At 42.5% G+C, this 25,986-nt stretch overlaps 1 protein-coding gene across 1 annotated transcript; it reads left to right on the forward strand.

Moving 5' to 3' along the window:
* Window positions 1-14: 14 nt before the first annotated feature.
* On the forward strand, window positions 15-19,060 carry KIAA1143 (KIAA1143 ortholog). Its single transcript, XM_034760988.1, has 3 exons — window positions 15-202; window positions 7,088-7,238; window positions 18,018-19,060. Exons 1-3 carry the CDS (start codon window positions 95-97, stop codon window positions 18,230-18,232), a joined length of 474 nt encoding a protein of 157 aa, XP_034616879.1. The 5' UTR covers window positions 15-94; the 3' UTR covers window positions 18,233-19,060.
* Window positions 19,061-25,986: the final 6,926 nt, after the last annotated feature.

The raw sequence follows: 25,986 nt of genomic DNA on the forward strand, positions 1-25,986 counted from the left end.
GAAAGCGGGGCCGCTGCTACCGTCCGTTCCTGGCCCGGGCGGAAGTGCGTCGTTGCTCTCGCCGCCGCCGCTGCTACCTGTGCCTCTGGCAGCCATGAGCAAAAAGACGCAGGTCTCCTACGTGCCGCCGGCCGAGCCCGCCTTCCTGAGCCGCCTCAAGAGGGAGGTTGGGTATCGGGAGGGGCCCACGGTGGAGACCAAGGTAATAAGCTGCCCCTCGGGGGGGGGGCTGGTCACAGCCCGCCCCGCTGCTGAGACCCGGGGATGGGCTCCCTGGAGACCAGGTGAGCCCCGGGCGAGCATAGCCGCCTCCCTCCGTCCGCTGGGAGCTGCCCTATCCCCCCCCCCCCCCCCCGGCCTGTGGGGGAGACTGAGCGTCCCCGTCCCGAGCCTGCCGTTCGCAAGGCCAGAGTCCCGCTGCCCCATGTGTGACCACAGCCGCCCCCGGCCTGGGCAGAGGTGGCGGGAGCAGCTGCGGAGGGCTGCTCCCCCAGCAGGGAGAAGTGTCTCCCTCTCCCCAGCCCCCGTGGACACTTGTCCTGAAGGGCCTGACGCGTGGCCTGCTGCCAGCCCTGCGCTGCTGTACGACAAGATCCCGGAACGTTAGATCCAAGGGAGCTCGCCTCAGACCTAGGAGGCGCTGGGAAACCAACTGAGGTCGAGGTTTATTTCCGAGCCAAGGGCTGTCATCAGGGCTCTCCTTTGCCCTCTTGCATCAACAGCCAGCTGCACTAGCAAGTGAATAAAGTTATTTAAAAAAAATCAACAGAAACCGGTAACCTTCAAGCCCTAAGATGTGTAATAGGGGAGTTTTTAAAGGGACACTCAACTTAAAACAGTTAACGCTTCTGTTAGGCAATTCCTAAGATCACTTTTCTTAATCATTTCCCCCATTTTTCATTTGTTTACGTTGTACATTACCGCTATTCCCCTTACAGAGTCAGTTACTCCTATTTATTTGTGTGGGTTGCTCACACAGGAGCAGAGATGAGCAAATGCCTTTTAAAATGGGAAACTGCCTAGAAAATCACAAGTGGGCAAGAGGGACACAGGCAGATGTAGACTTGGACTCTAAATACATACTATGGGTGGCATACCAGAGATCACTTATCCACTGACGTTTTAAAAACTCCTGCCCCCCAATCTGGGTCTATGCTTGTTATGTACTATGTATATATCTTATGAACCTTGTAACTGATACTTGTACATCTGGGGTCAGACTTGGGTTATGAGGGATTACAATACCTTCCTTCTTAATTTGTGTAAATTTGATTTTAAACATTAACTTGAATAAGATTTTTAAATCTGAAATTACTTTTAACTCACTTTGTTTCAAGTAAATGCTGTCAATTAATACTGTTATTTTTAAAAGTATGTGCATAATTTAGAGCAGCCTTACAAACTGCCCTGAAGCTTATAACACAAACTCTCTCTATTTCTTAAAACAAAAATGGTCCTCTCCCTCTATTTTTCTATCCTGTTCAAGGGGAAAAGAATCTAGCCCCAAATGAGCTTCTTCTCTCTCTCTCCCCGTACTGTGTTGTCCAGAAACTATTCTGTTTAAAGTGAGGACTTGAGTAATTTGTACTTATAGTGGTACTGTCATCTTTAAAGGTAGACAAGTGAAAAACTGAGTTAATTGCATCTAAGGGCCTGATCAGGCACTAGCTTGTAAGTATCACACCAATGCTCTAATTAACTGAGTAAATATTATTTAGCATTTTTATTATCATAGCACCTAGAAATCTTAGTCATGGACCTATTGTCTTAGGCCACTGTAAAAACATAGAATAAAATGACTGTCTATCGAGCATCTCATATATTCTACTCGACTCCAGATTTTTGGGAAAAGAACAGTAATAAAAAAAACCCACACATAACAAGGTTGTCATCACTAACACCTAGACTCAAGGATAGTAACCAAGACAGTACTTGCACTCTCATCTCTGTTTGCCTCTTTATCCAATATATTCAATTTCCTGTTACCTTTGTGGGCTAAAAGATTGCAGCTCAGACTCTTCGGCTTCTGATTGCTAATGGCCTTTAGTAGTAGCACCTGGCTCCTAGGTGCATGTGTTTGGGCCCAAATGAACCTTGAGGGAAGAGAAGAAAGGAAGTAACCTGGCCAAACTGAGTCAGCATCCTAAAGTACTTGACTGCCTAATTGTAAAGTTATTTTAGATACTATACCTGACCTGAAATCTCCGCTGACGTTCTTTAAACACACCGGGATACTGTGTATGCCTAAAGTGCTGTCAAATGCATAAAGAGTCTGATCCTGCGCACGTTAAAGTTAATGAAAAAACTCCAGTTCACTTCAGTAGCACAGGATAAGACCTAAAGTAAACAAACTAGGAAGATATTTCTTCATACTGAATGATTAGAGAAAAATAGTAATCTAAGATGTTACTTTTAACAGCAAGAAAAATAATTTTATATAAAAAAAGTTGATAGTTTTCTCCTTCAGCTTCTAAGCAATATTTTAAAATCCAGTTGTGAAGAACTGGGACTGTTCTTAATGTGGTCTTTGAATGCTGAGTGGGGAGTTTGGCTGGGCCGGTCTGCATTGGGGGATGGGAGACTGGCCTTGAGGGAAGATACCTGAGCATGTAACATGAGAACCCAGGAAGGGGGTTGGAGGCGAGGTGACACCTCTGCCCAGGAAACTGGACAAAGGCTGGGGGGAGGCTGGGTGAGAGACGCTGGAGGGAGTTGGAGTTTCAGGAGCTGTCTGGTAATGGAGGGGAGCCTGGATGGGGGTCTGACCCGCCAACGGGGCTGTGGTGCCCCTGGGACCCCAAGATGGACCTAACTGAGGGGGTCCTGTTGTCTGTGCCTGCAAGACCTGTCTTGGACTGTGTTCCTGTCATCTAAATAAACCTTCTGCTTTACTGGCTGGCTGAGAGTCATGGTGAATCTCAGGAAGCCGGGGGTGCAGGGCCTTGTGTCCCCCCCACACTCCGTGACATCTGGTGGCAGAGGTGGGATCTACTACACCCTGTGGACGACGCTTCCTACAGTAAGTGACTGGGGAGCAGTAAAATGAAGGGGGATTGATGGGGACCAGGCATACTGAAGAGTCAGCAAGAGACTGTTTCAGGGGGCGATAACCCCTGGGAGTGTGTGACGAGAGAAGGACTTTTGCAGTAACAGGGTCCCCCAGGGGCGGAGAAGTCTGCAGCTCGACCCTGGCAGAGAGATGGTGACCTGAAGAAGGGCTGGCACGCTAGGGGTCTCCCTGGAACGGTGGAAAGCTGAGAGCACAGGCTGGCGAGTGGCCAGCAGGAAGATGTATGCTAAACGCCTTAAGAGCAACCTGGTGGAGCTGTGCAGACAGAGGGGGCTGTGCATTGGGAGGTCCACCAAAGAACAGCTAATTGCCCAGCTGGAGGAGAAGGATCGCTTGGATGAACCGAGCCCTGTCCCTGAGGGAAGCCGCCCGGCGGATGCAGTGTGGGCCCCGGGGCCTGACATGGCTGGGAGGGGTCAGACTACTGCCGAAGATATCCCGAGACCCTGCCTACCTATGCCTAGGGAAGAAGTTGGGGGAAGCCCAGTGAATACCGAAGGCACCCTGACCCCGGTGGCCAGCAGGGGATCATCTCGGCGGAGCTCCCCGTCCCTGGAGCGGAGGCGGCTGGAATATGAATGGGAGATGAGACGGGAAGAGCTTGAGTTAAGGAAGCAAGAACTGAAGCAGCGGGAGGAGAAGGAGAAACAGCATGAGCTGGAGCTGGCCAGGCTGAGGAGCAGTGGGGCCCCAGCTGCGGTGAGTGAGAGGGGGACCCAAGACTGCAAAGAGCTTTGATAAGTGCTTCCTGGCCCAACGTAAGGAGGGGGAGGACATGGATACCTTCCTGACGGCCTTTGAGAATGCCTGCGAGCTGCACCGGGTTGACCCCACAGACAGGCTCCAGTTTCTCATCCCCTTACTGGACTCCACAGCCATGGAGGTGACAGCCGAATGAAAGGAGCGGAGACAGGGAACTACAAACTGTTCAAAAAGGCCCTGCTCCGCGAGTTTGGGCTGACTCCTGAGATGTACCGGAAAAGATTCCAGAGTCAGCATAAAACCTGTAGAGGTCACATACCTACAGCTGGCCAACCGGACGCAGGGGTATGCCCACCAGTGGACAGCTGGGGCCCAAACTAAAGAAGACCTGCTTGACCTATTTGTACTGGAGCACCTGTATGAGCAGTGCCAATCCGACCTGAGGCGATGGTTAATGGACCAAAAAACAGAGAACCCATAGCACGCAGGCCAGCTGGCCGACGAGTTTGTGGACAGTCGGGCAGAGGATGACAGGGAGGAGTCCCAAAGGAACAGGCCCGCCACAATGCAAGAAGAGAATGACCCTGGGACCTCCCAAAGAGAAAACGTGGAGAACCCCCTGCCAAGGGGAACACCCAGCATCAGGACCAACTGACTGGCTCGAGGGGACCACGGGACATGGGCTGCTATTACTGTGGCCAGAGAGGCCACATATGGACCCAGTGCCCCAAGCTCAGGGACAGACTGAGCAGACCGAACCCACAGAGGGTCAACTTGGTAGAGACCCAGCCGGACAAGGGGAAGACGGCCCAGGCAAGGGGGGCTGACAGCTTCCCAACTGCTCAGGAGGGAGGAGTGCACCAGGCCAGCTCCTCTGGGGGGCTGGATGCTCCGGACACCAGGTTCTCCATTTACAGGGTGGACGTGGGGCGGTCACTGCGGAGCGAGTGCCTTGTTCCCCTGGAGGTGGATGGGAGGAAGGTCAATGGATACTGGAACACGGGTGCTGAGGTGACGCTGGCCCGGCCCGAGGTGGAAGCTCCAGATCAGGTGATGCTCAACACCTATCTAACCCTGAAGGGGGTGGGTGGGACCCCATTCAAGGTGCCTGTGGCGAGGGTACACCTGAAGTGGGGGGCCAAGGAGGGCCCCAAAGAAGTGGGGGTGCACAACCATTTGCCCACTGAGGTGTTAATGGGGGGGGACCTGGAGGACTGGCCAAGCAACTCCCAGGGTGCCCTGGTCGTGACCTGTAGCCAGAGCCGGCGAGGGGCACTGCGCCCTGGCAACGGGGAGGGTGCCTTGCCCGAGGTGTAGGACCCTAACCTGGTGGGGAGAGAACGCCCAGGGACACGGCTCAGGGAGGCTGTGGCTTCAGACCCAGCCAGCAGAAGGGTGCAGGTGCCCATCCCTGTCCCAGCTGCTGAGTTCCAGGCCAAGTTGCAGAAAGATCCCTCCTTGCGGAAGATAAGGGACCTGGCCGACCTCAGTGTGGTACAGACCATGGGGAGAGGTTGCTGGAAAAGGTTCCTGTGGGAGAAGGGATTCCTGTACTGAGAATGGGCTCCCCCAGGGAAAATGGAGTCGGGGGGGATCAGGAGGCAGTTGTTGGTACCCCAGAAGTATTGCTGCCAGCTGCTGTGCCGGGCCCATGACATCCCCCTCTCAGGGCACCAGGGAACCTGGCGTACCCAGCAAAGGCTGCTACGGAACTTTTAGTGGCCTGGGGTCTTTATTACTGTTCGACAGTACTGCCGATCCTGTGACCCCTGTCAGAGTATGAGGAAGGCCTGGGACAAGGGGGAAATGGCTTTAGGACCCTTGCCCATCATAGAGGAGCCTTTCTAGAGGGTGGCCAAGATCAAAAGGGGGGCTCTGAACGAAGAGAGCCCAAATCACAGACCTCCAGACTGGAACGCTGGGAGAAGACCCCAGCCCAGTTTGAACCCCAGGGGTATTGGGGTGGGAAAAGGGCACGGGCTGCATAAGCCTTCCCACATGCGAACTACGAGTGTCATCGAGCACACATGACCTAAGGCGGGGGGGGGGGGGGTGAAACTGGAAGGGCCTGGTGTAATTCTCACCAAGGAATGGGAGGGATGCGGGGGCATCCATGGGAACGTGGGTAGGTTTAAACTTCCCCAGGTCACTGGCTGAAGTTCCCCCCTTCAAGACCGAACTGAGCGGGGTAAGAGATGTGAAGAACTGGGACTGTTCTTAATGTGGTCTTTGAATGCTGAGTGGGGTGTTTGGCTGGGACGGTCTGCATTGGGGGATAGGAGACTGGCCTTTAGGGAAGATACCTGAGCATGTAACATGAGAACCCAGGAATGGGGTTGGAGGCGAGGTGACACCTCTGCCCAGGAAACTGGACAAAGGCTGGGGGGAGGAGCTGGGGGGAGGCTGGGTGAGAGACGCTGGAGGGAGTTGGAGTTTCAGGAACTGTCTGGTAATGGAGGGGAGCCCGGACGGGCTCTGACCCCCCCCAACGGGGCTGTGGTGCTCCAAGATGGACCTAACTGAGGGGGTCCTGTTGTCTGTGCCTGCAAGACCTGTCTTGGACTGTGTTCCTGTCATCTAAATAAACCTTCTGCTTTACTGGCTGGCTGAGAGTCATGGTGAATCGCAGGAAGCCGGGGGTGCAGGGCCTTGTGTCTCTCCCCCCCCCCACTCCGTGACACCAGTATTGTCATTTTTGTTTGTTTATTTATATATATAGATATATATCTAAAAAGCTACTACACTACCTGCTTTATTGTAGTCTACTTTTGCAGAATTTGCCAGCAGAGGGAGCATGTTAACCAAAAAGAGCTGTTTCTGGAGGTTTGCTGTTGTAAAGACCGATATTACTGATTATTCTAAACAAGCAAGCAACCAATGGGGGGAGATAAACTCTGATCAACATGGCTAACTGAAAATGTTAATATTTGCTCAATAGAAAATGGAGAGCATTGTTATGGAAAGGCATCTCTTTAGGTTTTAAGAGGGTATTAAAAATAATGGAAAAGGGCAAAATGTTACAATAATGTGTTTTTGTTTGTTTGTTTTGTTTTAAAATCATACCTTAACATAAATTCTTCTGTGATGATGTGCTACATGATTGAAAGGCAAGTAATGTGGTTCTGAGCTTGATGTCATGCTGATTAGTGTGTCTCCGTTTCTCTTGGATGATTTAACTATAACTTCGAGCTATTTGGGCAGTGCTTGTTGAGAGAGGTTGACACTGATGGCCAAATCTCTCTCCTAACTGACCTTACCACAAGAGTTGGGTTGATATGATGATCAAAGTTGCTTTTATTTCTGTCTCTCATCTAGAGAGAGCAGCTCCCAGCTCCTGAGGAAGATTGTGAGAGTGGCAGTGACAAAGAGGATGAACAACCCCAAGTGGTAGTACTGAAAAAAGGGGACCTGACCTCAGAAGAAGTGATGAAAATTAAACAGGAGATCAAAGATGCTTCAAAATCAGGCAAGTACTAAGACGTAATGAATTTTAGAATATTAATCTTTTGTTTTATATAGCCCAAAACGAAAAGACAGTAAGCAAATAAAGGAACATGCTTGCAGATGTAAGATTAATTTTCTACAGTTTCTTATTACCTCTGATTCACAATTCCTCATTTAAATAATTTGCCCCAGTGGTTCCCAGGCTGAGCTCTGTAGTTCGCATAGCACTTGCCTGATCTCCAGAGACCTGACTAGTTACACGATCTTGGCTCTGTGGTTGCAGCTGTGAAATAGCAATAAGCTAAAAATACCATGATTTTGTGACAGTCATTTTTGGTTCCCTCTCACCTGCCCTTAATGAATAATCAGCTCAGTGGTGTTTGGTTTAACATTTTGTTTTCAATTTCTGTGCCATTCTGTCATATTTAAATGAACATAGAAGAAACTTTAAAATATATGATCCTTAGAACATTAGGGTCTAATTTAAAGCTGTGAATGAAAATTTAACTTTCCTACAATGCTAAAAAAGAAGTGATAAGCATATCACTTGTTATGCCTGTTAAACTTACTAGAAACAATAAGAAAGTTGCAGAACTCTCTAGAAGCCTAGAAGGGAAGAGGTCTCAATAGAGTTCTAGGTGATAGAAAAGAAGGATATAGCTAGTGTGTGGAATCAACTGTCATTGGTGCAGATTTGAACTGCTAGTGGGATTTGGGTTGTTAGAATCTGGAGGCTTCTGGAGGTAAGCAGGACATCTGTTTGCATGGTTCTCTATAGAACTGGGTAGTTCATCCTCTTTTTCAACTTCCACAATGTTGAATTCACCTGGTGGTAGTTTCTCATTCTAACACCAGGAAATGTGAAAGCTGATCAGTACTACATATTGGTAATTTAATGTATAGTGACTAACAAATATCTGAATGAATTATCCATTCAACAGGCTTAAAATTGAAAGAAGAGGTAGCGAACAAGCAATTGAATAGATTGAAGTAAATAAAATAAAATTCTTCTTCTTTAGTAAAATTTAAACCTTGACAAGAGTAATCTATCAAGATAGAAAAGATTTGTTTTCCTCCCAAAGTACAGAAAATCATTTTCTTCAGACTGCTTAAGTTCAAATGTTCCATTTTTAAAATAAACCAAAAGGCAGATTTGAATTTAATAAGAAAATTATAATCTTTGACCCAAACATTATTTTGAATGTAGCTCAAATGAGCAATTTAAAAGAAATTAATTTCACCCTAAATATACTCCTCCAGACAGATCTTAACGTGTATGCACAGTACAAGATGGTGCAAGTGATAAAATAGTGGAAAATTAAAGGAGGAACTAAAGGAATCCAGTGACTCAAATGGAAGCTTGTTGGTTGAACATGAGAAATGATTCAGTAATGGCAACAAACAAGTACAGGAAAATATGTTCTTACTTAATGCTGCTTTTGATTCCATCTGTAAAGACAACCATAGAAAATTGTATCCAAGTTGTTGAAAAGGCCATTCAGGAATACAAAGAAGAAAATGACACTAGGGAGGTCTCTAATTTATTGGACAATGTAAGTAAAATATGAAATGAAATAATGTAATGGGTGCAGTTATCTTAGAAGGTTGGTTGTATGGGTGTTCAGAATAATATTCAAACATTGTCAACTCTGAACACATTTCTAAAACACACTGTGAAAGTTCAGAAGTTCCTTCACAATGATAGCTGCTTTGTTTGTGTGTTTTGTTTAAAGTGATGCCCCAGCTTCACAGATGATGATGGAACTCTCAGAGTTTGTGGCTCTACTAAGTAAATTGAAACTAGAAGAGAGCATGAAAAGGACTTTGTCACACATAGCATGCACTTACTCAACAAGCGACTATTTCAAGAAGTTCTAAACTTATAAAAGGAATTGAAGGAGGTTTTGGAGGCTTTGACTGTTTATCAGATGATGACGTTGTCTGAGTAGAAATCTCTTAACAACCAAGAACAAGAACTGCACGGGGGGGAATGATCCAGAGAAGCTAGGAATTTTTGCCTCTTTTTCCAGTATGTTTTCCTTCCTCCCAAAACAGAAAAGCTGAAATGTAGCTGCTGGAATGAAATTTTGAGTTCCTTCTTTCTTTTCTACCATTTAAAATAGAAGATACAGTTTTTGTAGTAAAAATTTGTGCTTGTGAAGGAGGTTGTGTCATAGTTAATTGCAGCAAAATTGTGGGAAATTATAGAAGTAAAATTACAGAAGAGAAGACAATTGAATCCAGAATTCTGCCAGTTTTTAAAAGATTTTTCATTCCTGTCCAGCCAGTAAAGCAATGAAAGTTTTTTATTAGTAGTGCTTCAGGATTGTATTGGTCTGATCTGCATAACAGGCTAAGTACTTAACTTGGGAAAACATTATTTGCTTCTTATCACTATTAAAAATAAAATACAAAAAAGTAGTGGGCCTTTATCAGTTAGTAGACTGGAGGTGGGGGCGAAATCTATTCACAGAATTGCAAACTTTTAATTTCTGAGACTATGAATAATAAGCATAAACCTGTTTACACAAAGATATTTATTACTCAAGTATAATGTGCTTTGTGTTTCATTTTGTAAAGGTTTCAAGGGTTCTTCAGAGAAGTGGATTTTTTTTTTCCAGCATGTCAAAAACCTCAACCACTCTGAAAAATACATTCAATGGTTTTTCAGGTATTACTTTTCCATGTAAACAATTGATATAGCAGCCACAGGAATCTCAGTTAATCACTGTGAAGGGGAGGTGGTCTGCATAATCATATATGGAAAGGGAGCTGGTCCACACTATGAAAAAAATCTGAACTGATCTACTCTAATGGGTAGAATAATAATCTGTGTGGAATAAAAGTAATATCTTTCATAAATAGGGTCAGTGAGATATGCAAATGCACCTGTACAGTTTTGCCACTGTAGCTTAGTCCTGAGCTTTAGCACCTCTGCATTTATCTTCAGTCCTAAGCCTTTTGAGTAATGGCTATCAGTTGTGGCAAATTGTGTAGGTTTTTGTGATATGGCCAATAGTAGCAACTTGGGCTTTAGAACCACTGTTGCAAGGGGCCACGTACTGGTTACAATCAGGGGCTCTGAGACGCTTCACTGTGATGACTGCTGTTCTCTTGCCTAGACATTGCATTGTCTTAGGCTTCTGATGCTTTGCTTGACTGCCAATGAAGTTAATATCCATGGGTTCATCTCCTGCCTTTGTTCCGTTGACTTGTGTTAACAGTGGGAGCAAACAACATAAGTGCTAGCATTTGCATCTGTACTAGGAGATTTCTGCTGTGAAAGTTTCTACTGCCATGTAGATGGCTGTGGTATGATGGTACTGCAGCTCTCTTTAATCATCTTTACCTTGCTTACCTAATTTCCAGTTATAAGGATTCAAACTCAGGTCTCTGTTAACCATTGGTAGGTACAGCTGGCTAGCTCCATTCTTTATTAGAGGTTTTGAATATTGTGTTTGTGTTTTTTGCCAGTTACTTTCCATGTTTTAAAATAGCAAAGTATCATGAAAAGATTGTTGTAGAGTAATTTCTTATTTCTTACATTTTATTTTTGAAGTTGTCAACCTCTGAGTTGACAGTGGAATGAATGTAATTCTAATAGTGTATATCACACAGACAGTTCATTAACTTGTATTTATATGAAGCCTGAATGGAGACGGAGGAAGAAAATGCCAGAATTAACATTCCATTTAACATATCAGGATGAGAACAAAGGCAAACAGGTTCCAAGCAACCTGTGCCCAACAACCAGATGTGGATGGAGGCTGATTTACACTAAGGGTATTGTTGAAAGTATTCAAAAGTACCTAAAATATCCAGGTTTGATGTTCTGCCTTCTCATTTAATATGACTACAGTGATTCTTCATTCCAAAGGTCCCTGCCCACAGACATCAGATTGGGATATTATTCTGGGATTTTCTAAACCTCATTTACATTCCTCCCTATACAGCTTTGTTCACTAACCAGTTTGACATGACTGTACCTTTTTTATTTCAAGCCACAGTCCGCCCTGTGACTGGCTTTTTCTGAAACCGATGAACTATACTCTTGCATTAATCTGGAAAAAATAGCTGATTTAATGTTTCAGCTTCACTTAGCCTCCTTCCGAGGCAGAGCAAAATTTAGTAATGCTCTTACATTGGCTTTTTGGAAATACAGTCATGGTGAGCACTTTAGCTATGATTAACCTTTATACGTAATCTTCTCTACTGAAATCATTTTATCCGTGGAGGACTTGCTAGAGGTTTTTTAAAAGTTGCTATTTATTTACTAACAATCTTTTTGCTTAAATTTTCTTTCATGCAGCATTCTGAAAATAATTGATTGTAGGGTCAATGGTAATAAAAATAGTTTCATGAAAAATAAGATTGCAGAAAAGTAAAAATGGTAATTGATACAAGATATCTTGTCCCTGCATTCATTATAATCTCTAGAACAGGGGTTGGCAACCTTTCAGAAGTGATGTGCCGAGTCTTCATTTAATCACTCTAATTTAAGGTTTCGCGTGTCAGTAATACATTTTAATGTTTTTAGAAGGTCTCTTTCTATAAGTCTATAATTTAGAATTAAACTATTGTTGTATGTAAAGTAAATAAGATTTTTAAAATGTTTAAGAAGCTTCATTTAAAATGCAGAGCCTCCCGGACCGGTGGCCAGGACCCGGGCAGTGTGAGTGCCACTGAAAATCAGCTTGCGTGCCACCTTTGGCATACGTGCCATAGGTTGCTTACCCCTGCTCTAGAATTTATTTTTCTGGTGCTTTTCTAGTTCATCTGGTCTCTGAGACATTCTGATATATGCAGAGGACCAAAACTTAGAAGCAGGTGTCCTTACTCATTTGAAGTCTCTTAATATTATTCCAGGCTTGTTCATTTTGCTTGGTGGGGGTGGGGGGATACTGCCTGATCTCTTGCAGTTCTAGAGGTCAAGCTGCTGGTTAGCTGGTCTGTAGCCTTAGTAAGTGGCCTTGATTTTAGCTGTTTCTAAAACCTTGTATTAAACGTCAATTTTGACTTCCAAAATGCATCAAAAGTTTGCAGTAACATTTCACTGCATTTAGATTACCTCCTTAAATGAATGAGGCTGATTATGCAAGGAACATCAAGTATTACATAGTTTAAAACAGTGGTTTGGAGAGTTTCTGTAATAAATGGTTAGTGAGGCAGGTACGGAGATGGAGGGAGAAAGCCCAAAAGTACTCTTCAGCTAAGTGAGAATATATTAATCAGTTATAAAACAATTGTATCCAAACCTCCAGAGAGAAATTCATCGGGCTGCTACAAAACCTCTTTAGTCATTCTCATTAAAGGGACACTTACAACTTGAAGTCCAATCACATTTATAAGAGTTTTATGTATTACATGTGACCTTGAGCCCCTGTGAGTTTTTTGTGGCATTTGTGTCTTCTGTTACCAGATGTGCCATTACTTTGGGGTATGCTCATTTATTTGGGTTACTCCTCTGGGGAAGGGGGTTCTTTAACCCTGTCAATGTTCTGCTTGTGTCACTTGTATTTTCATATGGAGCTTTACTTCTCCCTTCTGCAAGTCCTCTCCCAATGGAGCTATCCTGCAGAACCTAGGATCCCTAGGATTGGGTTACACCCACCCCAGAACCGTATGAACACCCACACCCCCACACGTACATTAAGAGAGCAAGTCTGAGCAGACCGGGTCAATCAGCACTGTCAAGCTGACCCCTTGTATGTCTCTGGACTCACTGGGCTGGAGGAAGCAGCACTTCCAAGCTGTTACCCTTATGTGTCCCAAATTCAGCACATCCCTATCCCCACTCCCCCAACACAATTATACTGGCAGTAACCTACTCGATGAGCAAACCCTACGGTATTTTGGGCGCTGCAGGGATCTTTAGCTTAGGTAAAAGAAGCATTGCTGTAGAGTGAATGGGGGAAGCTAAAAACACACATGAGTAAAGTTCAGCCAGAGAGAGAGAAGCAACCAACTTAACCATAGAAGTTATTTATTGAATAATAGTGATAACCACACAAGGAGGACTAAACCAACATAACATACATGATTAAAGGCTAATACCTAAGATAGACAGGAAAACACAGAGAGAGAGAGAGAGAGAGAGAGAGAGAAGGCGGTCTCACCGCTCCCTGAAGCTTGAACTGGTCGGGGTTCCCAGATGATGGTAGTAGCTGAGGGTCCTGAGGGCAAGAGGCAGGCAGAGTCCCCAGCACAATCAGTGAGGAGATGATGGAGTTCCAGTGGAACTGATGCCTAGGCCTTGGCTACACTGGCGCTGTACAGCGCTGCAACTTGTTGCGCTCAGGGGTGTGAAAACGCGCCCCCCCCCCCCCCCCGAGCGCAGTGAGTGCAGCGCTGTAAAGCTGATCACTCTTAGCTATGGGTGGTGTTTTCTTCCAGGGAGCTCACAATGCAACTAGGCTGCTTCAGTATTTGGATATCAATTAAGGATTCATTACTAGAATTGGTCTGATAATTGCTGAGCTGGGTGTGTGCAGACATAGGTTCATTAGCATCTGGAGCAGAGATTCCCAGGATGCAGTGCTTCCCTGCTTTTTCTGGTCCCAGAATTCAGTGTGGTTCTCTGTTCTCCATTCTGTATGTAAATTGAGATGTCTTCCTGTCCCATCTTTCATGCAGATGAGGCTAGGGGAGTTGTCTCTGCTCTCCATTCAGTATGCTAATGGAGATGTCTTAATCTTGTCACCCTTGTCAGGAGGGGTCTAGGTGTGTCTCCCAATGCCCTTCATTGCTCTCTGTAAGTTTTCTTCTTCTGATGGGTTTTGGTTTAAGCAGAGGCTGGGGCGGGGGTGTGTGTGTCTTTCATGAGTCCGGCTGGATACTGCACCCTGGTTCCCCAAGAACACAGAAGTCTCTGGTATCACTTCTGTTGCTGTGTGACTGACCCATGTAAATAGAAATTGACTGACTTTACAGGAAAACTGGTGAAACTGACTACACAAGTTGCTGTCAAAGAAAAAGTAAGCAAACTAGAGAAAAATGCTACTTTCCACTCTGGCCCCAGTCTTTCAGTTATAGTTATCTTGTAAGGTGTGACTTGTAACAAAAAGGAAATCCACATTTTTTAGAAGATTACTTTTTTTAAAGTTAGAATTTTAGATCACTTTTGAATGCAGGCCTCTTAAACTTTCAAGATATGGATTTGGGATTCAGGCAAAAGAAACTATGCCTAAGGTCATACAGTGCTTTAAAAAGAGCCTGTTAATGCAGTTTAGTCCTTGTTTTCAGCAGTAACATTATATTTTGCATTCTTACATTTGCTTGTCTGCTCACTTTTCTGCTGTCTTCAACTCTTTCAGTACATTGTCAGAAATCCCCCTTTCCCTGATTTGTAGTCCTGGTGTTGGCTTTTATCAGGTTTTGGTTTAAGAACTTCCAACGCTGAGGTTGATTCTTTAAGTTTTTCACTGACCCTTTCCAGGACACATTTTTATCAATTTCTGGAGGTCATCAATACACCTATAAAAGGGAAGAAAGACTAATCAGTTCAATGTAATCTGAGAAAGGATGAGATGAAGTTTATTACTAGCTGAAAGAAGGCACTCTTGGCAGACGTTAACAAATCAACGCTGCTTTCCTTAAACATTTTAGATAAATTTGATTTAGGATCTCACTTTCCTGTTCTCACTCTTTCCACAGATTGCTTAGGTAAGACCATATTTCCTCACCTGATTCATTCTCTCTGTCTAACATTACTGACATGTTTTAGGTGAGAATATAGGGCTGCCTGAAATTGGTCTGTTTGTTGTTTGTTGTTTTTTCCTGCTGGAAGGAGTGTCCTTGAACATTTAATAAAAACTTGATAATGTCTTTCCAGGCAGAAATCTAAACTCTATCCAGCTACTTCTGAATACTCCATAAACAGTGTTCAGTCCTTGAAAGCCAATGCTAAGGAAATTACAGTGTTGCTGTTGCCCTGATCCTTTGCCCTTTCTCTAGCATACCCTTCCTTATAAAGACCTCAAACCAGGTTACAAAGACCTCTGACCAGTTTCTCCACTTTATACATGGGGAAACAAACAGGTGAATTGGCTTGTCCCAGGTCACACCAGGTCAACAGAAAGAAGAGCTAGTAATAGATCTTGGAACTTCTGACCCACCATTCTTCTGTACTAGACTACATTCCTTTGCTATGTTTATTCTTCTAGAATTTCCCCATTGGGAACTAGTCAGTCTGAAAGGGTCATATGTGGTTTATGCTGACTCCTTGAATAATGTTATTAAGTAGACAAGGTGGGTGAGGTAATATCTTTCATTGGTGAGAGACACAAGCTTTCGAGTGAGATACTATTCAACTACTTTAAAAAAAATTCTAATGCAGTTGTCCCTCCACAACCCTATCCTTATTATGTACATTCATTCCATTCCTTCGTGTTCAGTCTCTGGGTTAGGCTATGTGCTAAAACTTATTCTGCCAACTTATGCACACAGAATACAGTGAAGAAATGTAGTGACCAGAAAAACTCTCAAAGCATTTTAGTCCCAGACTTGATTTGGTTAAACTGTTGTTTATATTATGACGGACAAATTATTGGTTGTCTTTAAAAAAAAAAAAAAAAAAAAAAAAAAAGGCTGTCGCTCCACAGAAATGCAGTAATCCCTGTGTTTGTAGGACTGAACAAAGCAAATTTTGTGCTGCTCCTTTGCTTTTGCAGCAGCAATTTATTAGTGAATCCTATTCACAAAGCTGTATTGACATATATTGATGCTGGTATGCATAGAGGCTTTGATCCTACAAAAATTTATATACTTGGTAATTGGGTGTATTCATGTATAAAGTTAATTAGGTATGTAAGTGTGGTGGGGTTTTTGTCACATGCCACAGAAACAGAAGATCTTGTTAAACCAAAGCCGTGTTTCCAAATAGACTAAAGCTCAATGTTTGTCAAATACGAAGAATACTCAATAAAGGGAATTATTTAACTATTAAACCTCTGAGAGCAAAATCTAAAAAAATAGAGAGATGGGGCGTCGGAAATGTTTTTAAGTCTCTTGTATCAACATTTGAATGTGATGATATTTTGGTAGTCGAGGATGGGGTATATTTTTTGTTGAAAACCTAACAAATCTTTACCATCCATTCTAGAGCCAAAGAGTGAACGCTTCTTAAGTTTATTTTTGTGTATTAAATACAAGACAAATTAATAAACAATAGGATGCATGAACAACAAATTCATCTTATGTATAATTCACAATAGGCCTGCTAATAAAAATGCTTATATTACTATAAAAATTATATCTTATTCACATTTACTTTTGATAGTAGGTTACTGGAGGGCTTTTCTTTAGCCATAATTTTTATTAATGGGAACCACCATTACATTTTACAGTGCACAAGTTTACTCTTCTTCCAAAACCAAGAAGCTGCTGAGTTGATTGATTTTGTGAACAGTATTATGCCTGTAGTACCTGCTCCAGTATAAGTCATTGGCAGGATTGGAACTCCTAGTCCTTTAAAGGTTATGTTTGCTCCTGGAAAAGATTTGTTAAGGTGAGAGAGTTTTGGGGTTTTTTTAGGTGATATTTCCTCTATTACTCATATATTACTAAAACAGCGGTGTTGTCTGACCTGCTCTGTGGATGCATATCTGAGATCTTTGGATCCTAAAACTATTAATATAATATAAACAATCAGACAGTTTTACAGTCTGAGCATGCACTTTAAGCAATCTTGGTCAATTTCAAATAAGATTTCACAAGGCTTTCTGAAACACTGAAAAGTTACAATGCACCTCCTCTCTATAATAAACCTCATGATAATAGTGGTAAAAGGGCACAGAGTACATTATTAAATGGAGATCAATAAACCATAACCTTGTCAAACACTGCTGTTATGTCATCAGGAAGTTTCTATTGCACAATTGATTTTTAAAACAAATTACTGTACTTAAGAAAAATGTGCACAGCCGAATCTCTGATTCATGAATGTCCTTTTGTCTATAAATCATTTCAGTTGTAAGCCACTGCAGCATGAGGCTTTGCTTCTAATTCATAACAGTGGTTTTACATTTACCAAAACAAGATGGTACATTCATGCAGCAGTTGTTCTCCCCCACCTTGGTAATCCCAGAATATCTCTCATTTCAAATTCTTATCTTCGTTAGCAGAGGTAGATGAGCAGAATTCATTAATCCTCACACGTTTTCAGGATCCAGTGTGATGACTATGCAGATACACTGTATGTAGATGTATAAAGTAAAGAGACCTTACGAAGTTGTTTGCAAAAGAAGTAATGTCAAGGTTTGGGGGTTTTAATCTCAAAGCAGCAATTGGACATAGTTTATGGAAGCATATGCACATCATCTACCCTTTGCCACTAAGATAAATTTACCATATGTAGCCCTTCAGAGAGCTTGGTGAGACATTACTGAGAGTGTATTATCACCATCAAAGGGTGAAATGAAGGCCGAGAAGTTAAAGGCACAATTGCTCTCTACTTTTGCAGGTGGATGGAGCTACAAATAGGTTGTTTACAAGAGATTTCTAGCTCTGCAGCATGCTCCCTCTTCTCCTTATAACTCCGACAACATCCACAGAAGCCATGCTATTGTGGGAGAAGAAATGGGTCAAACAGATACGTGGATGCACTCCTCAGAGCAACCATGTGTGTGCATCAAGGAAATTACTCCATGATGACTTTATAGTAAACAGGAAATGGGACACTTTATTTTGGTGAATTTTTTTTATTTCAGAGGTCTTCTCATGCTGATTTTAGCTGAGGAAAAGTGAAGTTCAGCATGTATGATAATATAAAAGGAAATCTTGATTTTGCTATCTTTTGTTATAGATGAAGAACCAGAGCCTGATGATGGAAAAATTGTGTTCAAAAAGCCAAGTAAGCGTTCATCAGAAGAGAAATTTTCGGGCCTGACTGCAAGTTCCAGTAAGAAGAAAAAAGAATCAAAGAAAACTAAGAGGGACTCAACACCCCCTCAGAATGCAGCTAAACAAATTAAAAATAGCAGCCTCCTCTCATTTGATGATGAAGAAAATGATGATTAGGAGTTGTGCATGTTTTTGTTTTGCATACTTTCCCTTACAAGCATTAGGGCAAAAATGAGGTGCATCTTTTAGGTGGAGACTTAGGGCTTGCTTCTCCTTTTACTCCACTGATGTCAGAGGAAGACCATATAAAACTGGTGTGAGGTGAGAGTCAAGCCCTAATTTTTCAGTTCAGATGGTACTGCATGCACAGTATTTTGGACTGTATTTTTAAAAGAGAACTTAAATGTGTGTGCAAAATAAAACCCATACAAATGGCTGTTTAAGATCCCATATATTAGCAATATAATTGTGTACATGTAAAACTTATTAATACATTTGCAAACAAAATATTTTAAAATCATTTTCCCCATTTACATTTTTTTTTCTGTTTTCTAAGTGGCCAAAGACCTGAGTTCATAGTTGTATATTTTTGTCCTGTTAGAGTTGACCTCCCTAACAGTCAAAACAGTATAAAAACTTGGAGACTAAAATCTTTGACCTTTTCTCAGGTACAACTTGAAATCTCCCCCCTCCCCAATATGTATGGGCTGAATAACTGGGTCTGTGTCTTGTTGTCTTTATGTGTATGACTCAGCACCTAGTAAAGCCATGGGAATTTTGATTGCTGTCCTCAGTGGATGCAGATGAAGCCTGTAAGCACTGACTTCAGTGGAATTGCTCTGTGAATAAGGGTTACAGGATTGGATCCTTAGTGATTGCATCAGATCTTGCACAGGAAAGAAATCTGAACTGTGAACTTGGAGATTATGTAGGGAAAGCCATTTAGTCCATTTTGGATACCATGGTGATGGGCTATGCATAAAAAACTGGATAGAAAGTTTTTTTTTTTTTTTTTTGTAATTGTCTATGTATTCGTGATTATTTTGGATCTCCGACAGCTTGTAAAATATTTCACTTTTAAGCTATAGAAAACTGTTTGTTTAGAGTAGAAACATTGTAAGCAGGAACTGTTGTGGAAAGCTGCAGATTTTATAGTATGAGATATAAAATAAGTCATGAAGTTGTGTAGCTGGGACAATATCTAATTTGTGAACTCTTCTACTGTCGCGTACAGCGGATGAAAGTGACCATTCTTAAATGGCTTACACAGAAAGGACTTGCTGAGATTCAAGATAACATTGAGAGCTGATGTGGTTTCCAACAACAACAAAATCCTCTTGAAAATACTATGTCCTTTGAAACTGTTTGGACGTATTGTATGTTCTGTAATTATATGTAACCAGGAGCTGATAGTAGACTGATGCAGAATTATAGGATAAAAGACCAGGAACCCATTTCCTTGGTTATGTGACAGAACATGTGAAATGAATGGGAATGCAGAGCTTCGTTAAGGAGCTGATCTAAAGTTGCTGTGTGAGACAGCTATTTTTAGTTTAACTCTGATAATATTGGTATTAAAACATTGAATGTGTGATAAATAATTTTATCTTTTGTGCATGTTTTATAAGTGGTCAAAAATATATTATTTCAGTAGGTGACACGGTTATCTAATCCATCTGATTTGAAGCACTCTAAATCAGTGAATATGCCCATAATGAAAATTTATGCTGTCATACAACACCTGCAGTGATCCCAGTACCAATGTCTCAAAACAATATTTTCTAATATATGTAATTTAAATGGGAATGTCACTAGTGCATTTATGGATTTGGTTTGAATTTTTCTAAATGTTTTCTGCCCATATTTAGAACACATATCAAAGAAAATCACAGCAAATAGTTGGTAAGTTATGTGTTGCAACTAGTGAATTATGTGCACTAAAAATTCATTTGAGTCCAGTTTTTTGGAAAACGTAATATGATAATGAAAAATCTTGTTTAAAATATCTACAGCATGTTGCCATGAACATTTCAACATATATTTCTTGGACTGAAAAAATAAATACTTTAACTCAGTGGCTCTCAATCTGTCTAGACTACTGTACCCCTTTTAGGAGTCTGATTTGTCCTGTGTACTCCCACGTTTCACCTCACTTAAAAACTATTTGCTTACAAAATCAGATATAGAAATACAAGTGTCACAGCACACTAGTACTGAAAAATTGCTTACGTTCCCATTTTTACAATATAATTATAAAATGCAGGCAGACCTTGGACTTACAACACATTTGGTTCCTAAAAATTGTGTTGCAAATCGAAACATCATAACTTGGAACCGCAGTATGCTCCATTGCAGGACTGAGCGTCATAAGTCGAAACCAGTCGTCGTAGTTCGAATCAGGGTATCCATTCAGAAATGTCATAAGTGCCGTTCATCGTAAGTTGAACATCATAATGTCGAGAACTGCCTGTAAAGCAATTGGAATATAAATATTGTACTTACATTTCAGTGTATAGTATATAGAGCAGTATAAATGTCATTGTATGAAATTTTAGTTCATACTGACTTTGCTAGTGCATTTTATGTAGCCTGTTGTAAAACCAGGAAATATCTAGATGAGTTGATTTACCCCCTGGAAGACTTCTCTGTATTCTCAGGGGTACATGTATCCCTGGTTGAGAACCACTGCTCTAACTCACTAAAACCCATTTGAAAGAATGAGTTAATCTGTGAGTACAGCAGTGCATACTTAAACTTTTCTGGACCTATTTGTCAGTTTAAAAATACTCTTTACATCTTTCTCATACAGCCTGAACACTCTTCACATTAGCTGCAAGGCAGTTCCAGGGACATGGTTATCAGGAGATAAATGCTTGCCAAGGGATCAGAGGGAATTTGGATTTACCTAAAAATTAAAAAGAGCCACAGATTCTGCATGTTCAAAATAAGACTGATAAGTTGTTTGAGCACAGTGAATAAATACACTTAAATAGAGCTGCTTATTGTGTAGTGAAAGAAATTTATAAGATTGAGAGAAGAATTATTTCAAAGTATTAAGTGTAGTATTTTTGAGTCATCAAACCCTACTCACTTGGTACAGTAATAGATGCACAGGCCACTAAAATGCAATTAAATTGAAGTGGGCTTGCCAGTTTAGTGGGAAAATAACAATGAAAGTACATGCTGGTCTTGAGGCAATATATCAGGGAAAGGAAATGTAAATATAGAATCCCAACTTCTTTCCTTTACTCTAAGTTCTATAGAATTCCAAGCAGGAGAACTTTGCATTATTTGTATTGCACCTACCGCTAACCATATAACTAATTGGATATATTTCATTGGAAAGTGAATGATACACACAAAAATTTAGCTAATTAGACATGGGAATTCACTACACTTAATGTGACACACCAGGAGAATTAGACACACTATTAGCTCAAAATGACACCTGCATGGGAACTGGGACTCAATCCCTGGCTCTCTCACTGGCCTGCTTGGTGATTTTGTGCAAGTATGATGTGGTTTACTCTCCCCACCAGACCTGAAAGAGATGAATTAGGCCAAGTGGGCCCAATCAGACAATTAAGCTGCAAAGGGGGGAGATTTAGGTCATGTGGAGGTTGGCAGGGAGGAAGTTTGCAATCTCTTTTCCTCAGGTAAGGGAGAAGGAAGTGGAGAGAAGAACTGAGAAAAGGGATAGGAACCCATGAGGTTTACCTAATAGGCCTAAGAGACAGGGGTCTGACTAGGAAAGCTGTTGGGGGGGAAGCTTAAAGAAGCACAGGAAGAAGCAGTCTAAGGAAGAGAGCAGTACGGTTGAAGTCTTAATATTAATTGCTCACTATAGAGCCCTGGACTGGAACCCAGAGTAGAGAGTGGGACTGAGTTCCCATACCATCCGCTGGAGCTGTGAATGGGAAGACTGCCTGAGTCACTGTGGGAGTGACACAATCAGGGCAGCGGACTGCTTGTGCTGAGGGACTTTGCAAGACTCCCCTGGAAGGGGAAATCACAGTGTGACTTAGGAAGGCACAAAGCAGACCTACTGTGACTCCATGAGCGGGAGAAGAGCTGCAACGATGGAAGAGAAGAAAGGGAGTGCTGAACCGGGCAGAGCTGATCACCAGAAAGGGGTGCCATCCAGAGGTCAGTAGAGTGCACTATGACAGGGAGTCACTTCATCTTTCTCTGGGGGAATATGGTATCTATCTCCTTTGTAGGGTGGATTGAGATCTATGGAAGAAAAGTGCTATAGAATAGCTAGGTTTTATATTATTTGAGGATATTATTGGGCAGACACTTAAGACAGGTTGCCTAATATGGAAATCTCTTGCACAGGTTTCACTTTCTGATGTTTAAATAAAGGCTCCAGGAACTTTTCTTGCTTCATCTGAGACAATGAAACATTCATTGGTGACCATGCTAGTAGTTCTTCTACTTATTTAAGCAGTAAGTTGATACTAGCCCAGCAGACAAGAGCAGCACTACTACGATAGATGCCTAGGTTTGAGAGTTACCTTGGGCTTCAGTGTGTTTCTCTGTCAGGTTGCAGAACTGGAACTGTCTCACCTTTCTTGAGCAATTCCTAGCAGTTGATTTCAGAGCAGCCCTGGTGCTAGCCTTGAAGGAAGCTGATTGCTCTGCAGAAGGAATAGCACCTTTGTCTAAAAGAGAGACAATGGAAAAAATAGAAGTAAAACGGTGAGAATCCTCAGTATGCTGACTGGTCAAGCCTTATTAAAAGCAAATACATGTGCCAAAGCAAATAAGAAAATGGTAACAGTGGGGGGACATTTCCCAAAAGAATCCGCTCCTGATTGTATATTTAAGTTGTCTTGAGGTTAATTTTATCTCCAAGTAAGACCAAATAAATCAGCGAGGACATGTAAATGATTTTCACTGGACTAACCAGAAGTTAGAACAAGAATCCTATTCTTACTGTGTCTATATCATAGAATAATAGAATATTAGGGTTTAAAGAGACCTCAGGAGGTCATCTAGTCCAACCCTCTGCTCAAAGCAGGACCAATCCCCAACTAAATCATCCCAGCCAGGGCTTTGTCAAGCTGGGTCTTAAAAACCTCTAAGGATGGAGATTCCACCACCTCCCTAGGTAACCTGTTCCAGTGCTACACTTTCTAAAGGAAACACCATATGCTGTAAAAGGTGGCGAGAAGAGTGTCCTTTGAGCATGCCAGGAGCACCAGAAGCCTGTATTTAACTGTGCTTTAAATATTCTTGATAAGCTTCAATACTTGTTTTTGTTTTCATTTACAGTGCTTTAATGTATAATCCTGTTAAGAAGATGCAGATTTATAATGAAGCAGGATTGTCATTGTTTCAGTTGAAAATACAATACAGAAAAGGGAAATGGAGATGCTTCATATGGTTACAGAGGTCTGATTTCATTTTCAAGGACACCTGGCATGCTTGAAAATGAGTCATTACCTTTGGTGTAGCACAAGAGGTATGATATACAGTCTCAGCAAGTATTCTCCAATGAAGCCAGTTAATACAGTAACTTGAACCTTGATCATGCTATCCTGTTTCTCTCTCCCCTGCCAAAAACCATGCATGAAGTGGATGCTCTGTGCACTGATCACACAAAAGGGGTGGAATATCAGCTGCCTCTGCAGCACCATGCTGCTATCTCCAACCCCATATTGAGGTGATATTCATTTTTAAGAAGAGATTTTCCCTCTTTAAGTGAGTTCTAGGTGCTGTGAATAGCAGGAGTACCCACTGGAATTAGTATAGAGGAATAAGATCTCTGTGTGAATGGCAGTGTGCTGCAGTGATCTCTCAGGATCTCAAGGATAAATTAATTCTTGGGTCCAGGCTCCTGGTGGCAACCTGACTCCACCCACTTTGCCCCATGGAACAATTTGGTGAAAACTCCATGAGATTGAATTTGTGGAGTTTTCCTCCCACTTAATCCCCTCCTGTAGGTTTTCCATGAAGGGACAATTCAGTTCCCATTTACTGCAGTCATGTCTTTCTATCAGTTTATCAGGACAGCTTGTCATCTGAACTAAAGTGACAGCTAGCAGTAGCATTAAGCACTGGTCTACTTCCATGTGGAGAAAGAGCATGTACAGTAAAGTGGTTCTGTTGCCACTCTAGTGTTGATGGTGAAAGATTCCATCCCCCTTGGCACCCACATCATTCCTCATTGCAGAGATTCTCAAACGGGACTCTGAGCCCTCAGGGCGTCACAAGGTGGTTACATGGGGGTCATGAGCTGTCAGCACTGTGGGGCTGACAGCCCTGAGCCCCCATTAAATTAAATTACCCACCTACTTTTAATTTATAAGGGGGGTCATGCTCAGGGGCTTCCTGTGTGAAAGGGGTCACCAATACAAAAAATATGAAAACCACCGCCTTGGTGTAATGCCAGTTTACTAGGGCTATTTGTAGTAGGGAGAATTTAGGCCACAGTCTTATATTCTGTAATACACATGAGTTAGTATAGGAGGTTGTTGTAGAAACGCCACTGGGTAACAGTGATCACTGCACAATTTTAATTTTGATATCATGAAAGCGAGTTACTTCCTTAGACACAACACCGTAACAATGAACTTTGAAAGGGCTATGAGGATTACAATTAGCAGACTGAAGGGCACAGTAAAATACTTAAAAAACATATGATCTGCCTGGAAGCTATTTAAGAACATCATATTATAGATGCAGATGGTTTGCATACTTCTGAGCAAAAGTATGTAAAGGAGGGAGAGTGAAAGTGGCATGGTTACAGAGAGAAGGATGGAGTACTTGTGGCAGCTTAGAGACTAACAAATTTATTTGAGCATAAGCTTTCATGGGCTACAGCCCACTTCTTCGTATGTATAGAATGGAACGCACAGAAGATATTTATACATACAGAGAACGTGAAAAGGTGGAAGGATGAGTATAGTAAGACTAAATATGTATTCCTAAACAATAGTGAAAACCATCCCTGAACATCACAAATCGAATGGAACATAGATAGTCTTGGTAACGTACAGAACAGGAAAGAGACAATCTGAACAAAAGATGAGAGCCAAGATTTTCAAAAGTGACTAATCACCTTGGGCCAGATTATTATTTATATTACTGTAGTGCCTAGGAGACCTAGTCATGGTTACGGCTATGATTATGTCGCGGAAGTCACAGAAGCCGTGGCTTCCAGAGACCTCCATGACATTTTCTGCTTCAGCCCTGGGGCCACAGGGCTGGAGCTGTCAGCCAACGGGGGCCCCAGAGCTCTTGGCTGCGGCAGGCTCCCAACAGCTGCCAGCCCTGGAGCTCTGAGCTGCCATGGGTGGGGGGCACTGGGGAGCTGCCAGCTGCCAGCCAGAGCTCTGAGCCAGTGCTGCCGCAAGGGGACCCTGCAGCTCCCAGCCACTGTGGGTGGCAAGGGGACTCTGGAGCTGCAGCAGCAATGGGTGCTGGACTCCCCACACTCCATTTTGTCACAGTTGTTTTTAGTAAAAGTCACAGACAGGTCACGGGCTTCCATGAATTTTTGTTTATTGCCTGTGACCTGTCCGTGACTTTTAAAATAACTGTGACATAATCTTAGCCTTAGTCGTGGTTGTGCTAGGTGTTTGTGCAAACACAGAACAGAAAGATGATTACTATCTTAAAGGGGCATGATTTTCAGAAAAGGCCAAGCCCCTGCCGTCTAAAAATCACGCCACTTTGGATGAGTCTTCATTAGAAAAAAAGTGTGTTCTTAACTCAACCTAACATGAGGGTAAAAATCTTAATGAAGACAAGGCAATTTGAAGTTTTCACACAAGTTAACAGGTTGAGTTAAAGGCTCTGGGGAAGCCTAGGGTTTACCTTGACCTGCTAACATATGTTAAAACTACAAACTGCCTTGTCTTCATTAAGATTTTACCAAGATGTTAGTTAAGAACATGCCTTTTTAATTCATGAGGGCAAGGCCT

Source organism: Trachemys scripta, chromosome 2 (assembly GCF_013100865.1).
Source record: "Trachemys scripta elegans isolate TJP31775 chromosome 2, CAS_Tse_1.0, whole genome shotgun sequence".
NCBI classification, from domain to species: Eukaryota; Metazoa; Chordata; order Testudines; family Emydidae; genus Trachemys; species Trachemys scripta.

Coding starts and splice junctions, on each gene's coding strand:
- KIAA1143 (XM_034760988.1), top strand. CDS start 95: ATGAGCAAAAAGACGCAGGTCTCCTACGTGCCGCCGGCCGAGCCCGCC. Junction 203..7,087: donor GGCCCACGGTGGAGACCAAG/GTAATAAGCTGC, acceptor TCTCTCATCTAG/AGAGAGCAGCTCCCAGCTCC. Junction 7,239..18,017: donor CAAAGATGCTTCAAAATCAG/GCAAGTACTAAG, acceptor CTTTTGTTATAG/ATGAAGAACCAGAGCCTGAT.